The sequence below is a fragment of the Myotis brandtii genome, unplaced genomic scaffold (genome assembly GCF_000412655.1).
Source record: "Myotis brandtii unplaced genomic scaffold, ASM41265v1 scaffold213, whole genome shotgun sequence".
In the NCBI taxonomy this organism is placed as follows: domain Eukaryota; kingdom Metazoa; phylum Chordata; class Mammalia; order Chiroptera; family Vespertilionidae; genus Myotis; species Myotis brandtii.
Window position 1 is genome coordinate 835872 of NW_005357962.1, and position 10024 is coordinate 845895.

The 10024-nt window shown below is 40.3% G+C and overlaps 1 protein-coding gene across 16 annotated transcripts in view; it reads left to right on the forward strand.

Annotated features, from left to right (window-relative positions):
- Nucleotides 1-10024, forward strand: part of SIPA1L1 (signal-induced proliferation-associated 1 like 1) — a 330175-nt gene that overhangs the window by 215774 nt on the left and 104377 nt on the right. For all 16 annotated transcript variants that reach the window (XM_005865778.2, XM_014539293.1, XM_014539298.1 and 13 more), the window contains 2 exons: nt 1506-1636; nt 5516-5704. In XM_005865778.2, coding sequence (XP_005865840.1) covers nt 1506-1636; nt 5516-5704 — 320 coding nt within the window. The remainder of the gene's footprint in view (nt 1-1505; nt 1637-5515; nt 5705-10024) is intronic.

Consider the following 10024-nt stretch of genomic DNA (forward strand, 5'->3'; position numbering starts at 1 on the left):
TCCTTGTTGTCAGTTGTTCCATCACATTGCTGTCTGCATGCAAGTCCGTATCAGCCCTACACTCTGGACTTTGTCAGCATCTGGAATTATCACACCTCTGGGCTTGAAGACCAGACAGCCAAGCTTATTAAAATTATGTACAAAGTAAGAGTAAATCACCTCTGAGTGTGATTCTCACAGCTGTGCTTTGAGGGTGTACCTGAGTGTTTGTACATAGATTTTGTGACATTTATTGGATTGTGTCTCAGTTGTATATGAGATGTTTGTTCCTGCATTTCCACGTGCTTTTCTTTTTTGAATCTCCATAGATTATGATAACCTTCTTAAAGAGCCCTCAATATTTATGATTATATCTTTTATAGTTGATCTTTAGTACTTGCAAAGTATTTTCATATGTATTACCTAAATTTTAAAACTACAGATTCGATATTTTATGCTGTAATTTCTAATTCTCAGGGATTTTGTATGGGAATAATGTGTATTTTCACATGTTATGCATTTTGTATGAGAATAACATACCATGTCATAACTCATATAGTCATGTCACATGTAAATGATACAGAATGGTGTAAAGTAAGTGTTTTGGAAGTTTGAAAAATGGGTTATTTACTCTAGCTTTTCATATATTTCTGTGTTTTATGGACTTCCTCATTTGTGAACATCTCATATATGTATCAATTTTTAAAATTTTAAAAGAAGTGTATGCACACATACACAGGTGCATAGTAAAAATCACTTTTTAAAATTTCCTGTAAATTCATTTAATTTTGATCCTGACCTTTGTTCTTGTCAGGAGGAAGGTAAATCAGTCATAAGGAGACTTCCCCCAAGGTTCTGCTAACGTTTGGGGTCTTGAAGAGAATTCTCTGAATCATAATAAGTCACCTGGCCACACAGGTTACCTAGGAGAGGCCCGTTGTCCCAGAGCACACATGCCCTCCGGGTCCAGTGGCCTTGTGGGATGCATTGGTGCTCACTCCATGGAAAAGCCATTGGTGAGGCCCAGTGCTCTGGGACGGAGCTCTTTTCTCCGAGCCCCTTTGCCATCGACCCTGGGCTCCCTGGGACCAGAGTGCTGCTCAATGATGCACAGACCTCTTGCTCTAATCCAGGGAAATGTTTTTTCAATCTTGGGGAAGTCCCTCTGTCTTCAAACTCTGTTTTCAATAGACTTGGGGGATTTTTTGTTTGTTTTGTTTTTAAAGAAAAACTGAATATCTCAGACACAAACTTTCTCTTCGGCAAGGAAGAACACACAGTGTAGCCTATTTAAATGGTAGAATGTAGGGAGAAAAAGCAAAGAAACTCAACAGGCCACCTCTCTTCAGTGTTACCTGCTCTAAAACTATACCTGTGTAGCCAAGGCCTTGTTTTTATAACACATCGAAGAATATTGATGTTTGTTCAGTGTGTTTGCATTTTATTGATATAAAGTAATTTCTGAGTGATCTAAATGTCCAGCACAACATCACATTTTAATTTTGTTTTGTCTTATTTTACTTAAGAACACTGGAACTATTTTGGGGCTGATGAGAATCTTGGTCCAGTGGCTGTGAGCATTCGAAGGGAAAAACCAGAAGAAATGAAAGAAAATGGATCTCCTTACAACTACCGAATAATATTTAGAACTAGCGAGGTAAGTTGCGAATGAGAAAGGTGAGGCTTAATGGAAGTGAGAAAAAAAGTATAGTGGTAGCAGTAGCAAAGCAATTAAATTTAATATCGCCTGATCACAGATGTCTCCGAAAGACACAAAGCCCCCTTTCATTCATTCTGGTGGTGATAGGGGTGGACAGAATGGTTAGAGCTAGAGCCTTTCTTTCCACTGAGCTCTGGATAGATGCAATAAATGAATGGAAGTTTTGATTCAGAGAAAGATATGTCCATTGCGTGGGGCCCAAGAAATTGGAGCGCTCAGAATCCCAAATGGGATATCACCTGTCCTGCCGTGGTAGCCAGGAAGTGCCGAGCCAGTGGAGGAGCTGGGGCGCTCACACATGGGAGCGCGTCACCTAGGACTCAACACACTCCTCCAACCGAATGCTTAGGGTACTTCTTGACTCAAGGGAGGGGAAAAGACTTTCCTCCTCCTCCTTTCACTTCGCTGCCTTTGGACCTATTCTCTGAGGCCTAGAGCATGCACTATTGGAACCAGAGGCTGTGTGATGTGGGTGAAACAGGCCGCTGGAGCAATTTAGGAATCTAAGTACACGTAATATGTCAGTTTTTATTTTTTAATGAAATCCAGGTTCAAAAAAGAAAAGGAAAAATAAACTAGCCAGCAAAGCATTTCTTAAGAAGCCAAGAGCAAATTTGGGATTATGAAGTTCTGTCGTGTTTCTAAACATAAATTACTGTGCCGGTTATCCATTTATTACCTCTGAGCACTTAGGATCATTGTTATGCACTAATGCCTAATACCCCCTTGAGGTAGCTAGAAAATAATAGTTTTGAAACTAGTTTAAATGGGGCATTTGGCTTTACTTCTCCCATTGAATTTCAGAGGTTGGCCTCACTTAGTCATTGTTCCTAAGCTCAAACTCTGGGGAAATTAAAAATAAGATTTTTGAAGGCATGACTTTAATAGCTTAATGTGTATATATAGCGGCCAGAGTGAAATGAAGATTAACATGCCCCAGTGTACTTTTCTCCATGCCAAAGCTAATTGTAAGCATGTAAATCCTTCTGTTGACATGAAAAACAGAGAACACGCTGTGTTTTTGAAGTTGGTTGAAGGTAGTTGGTCGTTTCCAGCTTCTCAGATCCACCAGATTCCTATGAGCCGCAGTTAGCTTACACCCAAGTATTTCTTTTTCTCCTCCCAACGCCACTCTGATTTAAGGTCTCTATCTTAATATTCCTTTTCTGCTTTTAACCCATTTAAAATTTTTCTTCTTGCCACTGTCCTATCATCCTTCAGGCCAGAAGGTGACGTTTTCTAAATCAGCACTCTCGCAGTGGTTCTCAACCTTCCTAATGCCGCGACCCTTTAATACAGTTCCTCATGTTGTGGTGACCCCCAACCATAAAATTATTTTCGTTGCTACTCCATAACTGTAATGTTGCTACTGTTATGAATCGTAATGTAAATATCTGATATGCTATATGTGTTTTCCGATGGCCGCGACCCACAGGTGTTGCTACTGCTATGAATCGTAATGTAAATATCTGATATGCTATATGTGTTTTCCGATGGCCGCGACCCACAGGTTGAGAACCGCTGCTAGAGCCTGTCACTGATTTCCATGAGTATACCTGTCAGCTTGCCTGGCGGGCACTCCACACCTAGCCCCAGCCCCTCTCTCCAAGGTTACTCCTGTCCTATAGCAAGGTGACCCCTTAGCTGGGTTGGGTGACCCACACTGACTCTTCCTTCCCACCTCCGTTCTTTCCTCTCTTGCCACCTTGGCCTGGAGTGCTGCACCTGCACCTCCCTCCGGGTCCCTGGTCTTATAGTCTGTCCTTTTCCTGCTGACCCATGAGAGTGATTAGGTCTCTTGCATCCATTTCCCTAGCTTTTGATTGAAACATCCAAGTCAAATGTTGTTCATGGTTCAAAAAGTCATTACCACTTGTTTTCATGTTCAAATTAATGTCTGGCTGATGACAGCTCCATTATTCTAGTTGTTCAGGCCAAAAACCTTGAAGCTGCACTTGATTCTTCTTTTTTCCTCCATCCACCCCCGCTCCCAAATCTTCTTCCTCTTGACACCCCCAAGTATAAGCAGAATTTGTTAACTTTGTCTTCAAAATATGTCTAGGATTCAACCACTTTTCCCATCTACTGCCTGGGTCTGGGCCAGGGCCAAGCCACCACCATCTTTCCCTGAGAACTGTCTTCCAACTTCGGCCCAGCAGGGATCCTTTTGAAATATAATCCAGATCTTGTCAATCCTCAATTCAGAATCCTGGACTGGTTTCTCATCTGCCTCTGAGTACAAGCCAGTCTCCTTAGTAGCCTAGGAGACGGGCCCATCTGCTCAGGACCTCATGTCCAACTCCCCTCATTAGTCTGTCCCAGCCACACTGGCCTCCCCCTCTGGGGCAGTCTCAGGGCACCTCCACCATGGGTCTTGGATGCTCTCCATTCGTCTGCGGTGTGATAGTCTTCTCCAGGCATCCTGTTGGCCAGAGCTCTCTCATTTCCTTCTGGCCTTTGCTCATAAATCACAGGGGGCTTCATCTAAAATTTCATATCCAATTTCAGGCTTTATTTTTTCATGAATACTTAACACCATCTCACATATTGTTCTTATTTTTTTCTTTTTCTGTCTCAGTGAGGATGGAACTTTTATCTGAGTTGTTCATTACTACACACATAATACCCAAAGTAGTACTTTCTATCCCCCACCTCCCTCCCTCCTTCTCTTCCTTCCTCCTTCCCTCCCTCCACCCTCCCTTTCTCTTTTCCTTCTTCCCTGCCTTCCTTTATCCCTTCCTTCCCCTTTCTGATGTTTATTTGTCACTAGCTTTTGTGTAATTTTTTCTATCCAATAAAAATAATCCTTAAATGTGGATTCATTGTAATACCTTTATGAGGCTCTTCACAGAAATAAACTAACAAAAGTCCTTTGATAGAAATGCTCTAGATGTCAGTTTCAGGCGATAGCTCCTGACTTTGTGAGACAGGCATCTATATATATAAAACCCTAAGTGATTGGAATGACCAGTCGCTATGACGTGCACTGCGGGGGGTGGGGCCGGCCAGCCAACCTACTGTGGCCCCTCCTCCTGGCTTGCCCTGGCCCGATCAGCCCCCTCCACCCCGATTGGTGGTCCGGCCAACCTGCAGCTGTTCCCTTCCCCTGGCAGGCCCACCCTGATCAGCCCCAATTGGGGCAGGACCAGCCGGACCCCCCCACACCCGTGCACGAATTCGTGCACTGGCCTCTAGTATGTAATAAAGTAAGACTTAGTTTTCGTGTAGGGACTTCTCATGCTATTAATTTCTCGTGTTAATAAATACATCAAGAATAAAGAACATGATGCCATGGCCAGTGTGGCTTAGTTGGTTGAGTGTTGTCCCATGCCTCAAAAGGTTGCTGGTTCAATTCTTGGTCATGGCACAAACCCAGGTTGCGGTTCAATTCCCAGTTGGGGTACATATGGGAGGCAACCAATTGATGTTTTTCACATTAATGTTTCTCTCTCTCTCTCTCTCTCTCTCTCTCTCTCTCTCTCTCCCCTTTCCCTCCCTTTCCCTCTCCCCCCTCTCCCTCCTCTCTCTCTCTCAAAACATCAATTAAAACATAATAAAAAAAAGAACATGGTCATGCCAGTCCAGTTGGTTTTAGTAAATAGCATCAAGATAATAGGAATACAAACAGATTTCTCTTTCATTTTAATAGAAAGCATCCTTGCATAACATACATTTTTAAAAACTTGCATGTATTTATAAGCATGACAGTGTGTTTATGAATGAAATTCTGTGGCATGTGCATGTTTTTAAGCCCAGGAACTTACGAGGATTCTCTCCTTTCTGGAAGTTGTTAACAGAAGCGGCCCTCTCTTTCAGCTCATGACACTGAGAGGTTCGGTCCTGGAGGATGCCATACCTTCAACAGCAAAGCACTCAACAGCCCGGGGGCTGCCCCTGAAAGAAGTGCTGGAGCATGTGATCCCGGAGCTCAATATCCAGTGCCTGCGGTTGGCCTTCAACACTCCCAAAGTCACAGAGCAGCTCATGAAACTGGATGAACAAGGGGTGAGTGTGGCTTAGAGAACATTCTTCAGGCTCAGGTTTCCTTTAGGCTTCCAGAGCATAGACCTTCATAGTTCTTTTTTTGACAAGGAAAACTGATGCCATTTATTGTGAAGGGCATTTTCTTTGCAATTACTCATTTTCTTTTTTCTTGGCTTTCTGAACTCTGAACATTTCTCATCTGATGAAATTCTCTATGTCAGCATTGATGGATATGATATTTGAACTCTGTGCAACTCTTGGTAATCTTCCACAAATGTGGTGGATTTTTGAAGTACTCTAGTAGTAGCAATAACAGTAATAATAATAACTAACACTAATGAACCCACTCACCAGGCTCTATTTTAAGTAAATTAAATATGTTATCCCATTTACTCTCCCAACCCTATGAGAATGGGACCGTTACTATCCGTTTTAGAGACAAGGAATCTGAGGCACAGAGATTAAGTAGTAAGTTCAAGTTCACACAGTTAATAAGTTCAAAGCCTGTACTGTTAGCTGGTACAACACACTGTCTTAAAAGCTTAAAATGTTAAAGACTATTAGTACACCCAACAAAGTATTTAGCCAAGACTAAATACAAACTTTAAAAAGGTAGGTTCTAATTAGTAACAAAATGAAAATACTGAAGATTTTCTCACTTCCATATTTTCTAGACCTTAACGTGGAGACCATTTGGTAAAAATACAAATACAAATGCCAAATTTTGATGGTATTTCCATAATTAATAAAAAATTTCCATTTTATTAAAATGAATGGAAGTTCAGAAAAATCAGTTTCAAAGTATATTTATTCTTTTAATTCAGCCAGTAGGACTATATCATGGGCCATTAAGTTGGATGTAACTTTTCTAATCATTGCTCTCTGTCTAGTCATTTCATTTGTCATAAAGATAATGTCTATTCCATATATTTATTTCAAATAGGCTGTGAGCATTGATGTTTATAACATAAATATGAAGCAGTTTGAATGCTTCAGATGACTATACTGATACATAAACTTACTAATTTGGGGGCCTGTCTTCCAATAAATACTTTAACAAAGGAGGAGTAGAAAAATGATTAGGTTCAACTTTATGGATTCAGTCTTTTTAGGAGTCAGTTTCAAGGAGAATAACAACATTTAGACATTGATAATTATATATGAAACTTTCTAAATTCTACATTAGGACAGATTATCTATATATATAAAAGCCTAAGCGATAGAACGACTGAATGACTGGTCGTTTGACATGCACTGACCACCAGGGGGCAGGCGCTCAGCGCAGGAGCTGCCCCCTGGTGGTCAGTGCGCTCCCACAGCCAGCCTCCTGCGGTCCCTCCCTCCAGCCAACCTCCTGCAGCCCCCATGGGCCCCGATCACCGGCCAGGCCGAGGGATCCCACCCATGCACAAATTCGTGCATTGGGCCTCTAGTATTATATAAAGGAGGTATTTATTGCCATTTTCCCTTTGTTTTAACTACATCAAGTAAAAAATGGGTGCCCCACTTGTATAAATTTTATGAGTTCTCTGGCACGTATGCCTCTCTTTGTGATTACAAATGTTGGACCAGAGGTGGGGCTGATCTGTGATGAACACTCTTTAGTACCATCAATACAGGAAAGATAACACTATAATGAGTTTAATTTAAAGCTAAATTTATTTAATTCACAAACTATCCATTCTGAAATTATGAACTTCTTAATCCTGGTGGAGGGGTATTAAAATATACTTTGCTTCATAAATTATTGGTAATAATATCTGTTAGTGGTTTTCTTTAATGCCTTTCTGGCATAATTAAAATTTGGTAATTTAAGTGAGTCTACCAGTTTTATTTTGGAAATTTTACTAAGTAGTGGAGTATAGGAATTTAAAACCTGCTATTTTATACAAGCAGCAATTTAGCTGGACCAAGGGGCATCCCCACTTAGCCTGTGTCATTTCATTTATATCTTCGTAGCTTTCAATGCCAGAATTATACTGTTAAAAAACAGACACATACTTAGGCATTTTGTCTGGGGAGTCATTTTTTTGGGTAGGAAATCTCATTAATGCCTTGGAATCATTTTGAGAAGCAGATTATTTGGGCACCTTTACAAATACAGATTTTAAAACAAATGCTTATAAGTGCAGTAGATTATGCATTGGAGTCATTGCAAAGCACTTTGGGTTTCCATCCATGTCATCACTTCTTAAAATGTCATGCTTTGTACATCTTTACATTTGAAAAGATTCATGGTGTGATACCGAGAAACTGAACTCACTAAAAGGTAATTCTAAATCTCCTTTTAAATTTTATTTAAGTGATTCCTTTAATGTTTTCTCTAAACGGCTTACATAATTATGCTTGGAAGAAGAAAACTATTTGCTTGGTATATTGTGGTATTGTGCCTTTCAGAACTTTGGTGCCTTAATTTCTCATTTTACCACTTTTAAAAGCTGAAATGAACAGAAGAACAAACGAAAATTATATCTATAAAATATGAAAGAAAGCATTTCACAGAAATATAAAAAATTTGTTTTTATTTGTCTAGACTCTGATATGTATGTTGGAACTGACATAGGCATTTTAATTCCTGAAGTTTTAGAAATGAACATACACCTTGTGATTTACTCAAGCTCTCACATTCTCCTTCTTGAAGACTTTCTGGGCCCTTCACTATGTACTGATGTCCACCTCCATTCTCATATAATGGGCAGTAAGAAAATGAAACTGACCTGCCAATGATTTCACACTGCCAAGAATTTAGAACAGGTTGTGACTCAGAAAATTTGGTTCCAGTCTGGATTTAGTTTATCCATCATAATCCTAGGTCTTCACTTAATTAGACAATTTAGAGCATCTCTTATGATGAAAGCAAATACCTGAATATATGTTTACTTACATGGTTCTAAGCCCTTCACCGGCATCATCTGATTTCGTCCTTAGCACCCTGTGTGGTGGGTTCCGGTTATTGGCCTTTTTTATACTTGGCAGGATTGAGACTTTGAGAAGTTCCCAGGGCCATTTTATCTTAGCAGTCCTGAGCACTGGATACCAGTTTGCTTAATACTACCTTTTGTTTTTTAAAGATTTGCAACTTTTCATATACTTTTGTGTATCTTGAATTTTTTTTTTATCCTCAGAGTTATGTGGTGAAATATCAGGAATTTCATATCTATTCAAGCCAACTTTTTAATAAATGGCCAACTCAGTTACTTTTGGATTTGTTGTTTTTCTTCATCAGTCATTTAAAAAACACCTTTATCTCATCTACTCTGTGCGAGGAGAATGTGAGATTGTCGGGCCAGGCCCTGTTTGAATTCACATGTATGAAGCACTTAGTACAGTGCCAGATGTGGTGAACATTGAAGAAATAGTAGCTGTGATTGATAATGATAAAATGATAACTTGTTAGTAGCCTTTTACATGCATTATCTCATTTAATCTTGGTAAGTATCCTATGAGAGAGCTGCTCTTATAGGTAGTAGGATGTATTATGCTTACTTTCACAAGTAAGCGTAACTGCTTCAAATCCAGTAAATGCTTATTGAACAACCACTCTTTGAAGATTATTAAATACTGTAGAGAATAAATAGGCTGGTAAGACACTCCTTAACCATGGAGGAGACAAGGTCATAAGTTACTGTAATGGAAGTTAGGTCTAATATAATGAGTATAATAAAAGAATTGCCAATGAAGAGCAATGGAGGTGCAAACCAATGGGGCCAAGTCAGGATTGGTCAGATGGATCAGGATGAGGAGCCCTTGGAAGGAAAGAGGATTTCATCAGGCCAGGGAACAAGCAGGACAGGGGCCTAGACTCAGAACAATAAGAACAAAGCTTAGAGAGACAAAGGGTGGCACGCAGTCCAGCTGAGCAGGAGTGTGAGGCACATACAAGAGAAAAGTAAAAATAGGTATTTTTATTGAGCAGTGATTAAGGCAGGCAACTAGATGAACAATTTACATGGATTCTTTTAATTACTACTCAGCAGCTTTGCTGTAGGTGCTATTATAGTCCTTGTTTTACAGACTGAAGCGCTGAGGCACAAAGAGGCTGAAAGACCCCCAGATCACAATTAGGATCTGGTGGAGGCGGTCTCAAATCCAGGCATTGGACCTGGAGAGCCCATACTCTTCACCCATCACCTGTGAGAGAGAGAAGAACTGGACAGCTGGCTCCATGCTTTATTGCTCCAGGCTTCAATGCCCAATATTAAGTATAACATGCTAAACCCAAATGAAACCGGAGCAGAGCTTAAAAATACTTAAGGTACAGTTGCCAGTTTGCAGTAGAGAAAATGGGTAGTCCTGTTTTCATTAGGACTAGAGGCCCGGTGCACAAAAATTTGTGCACTC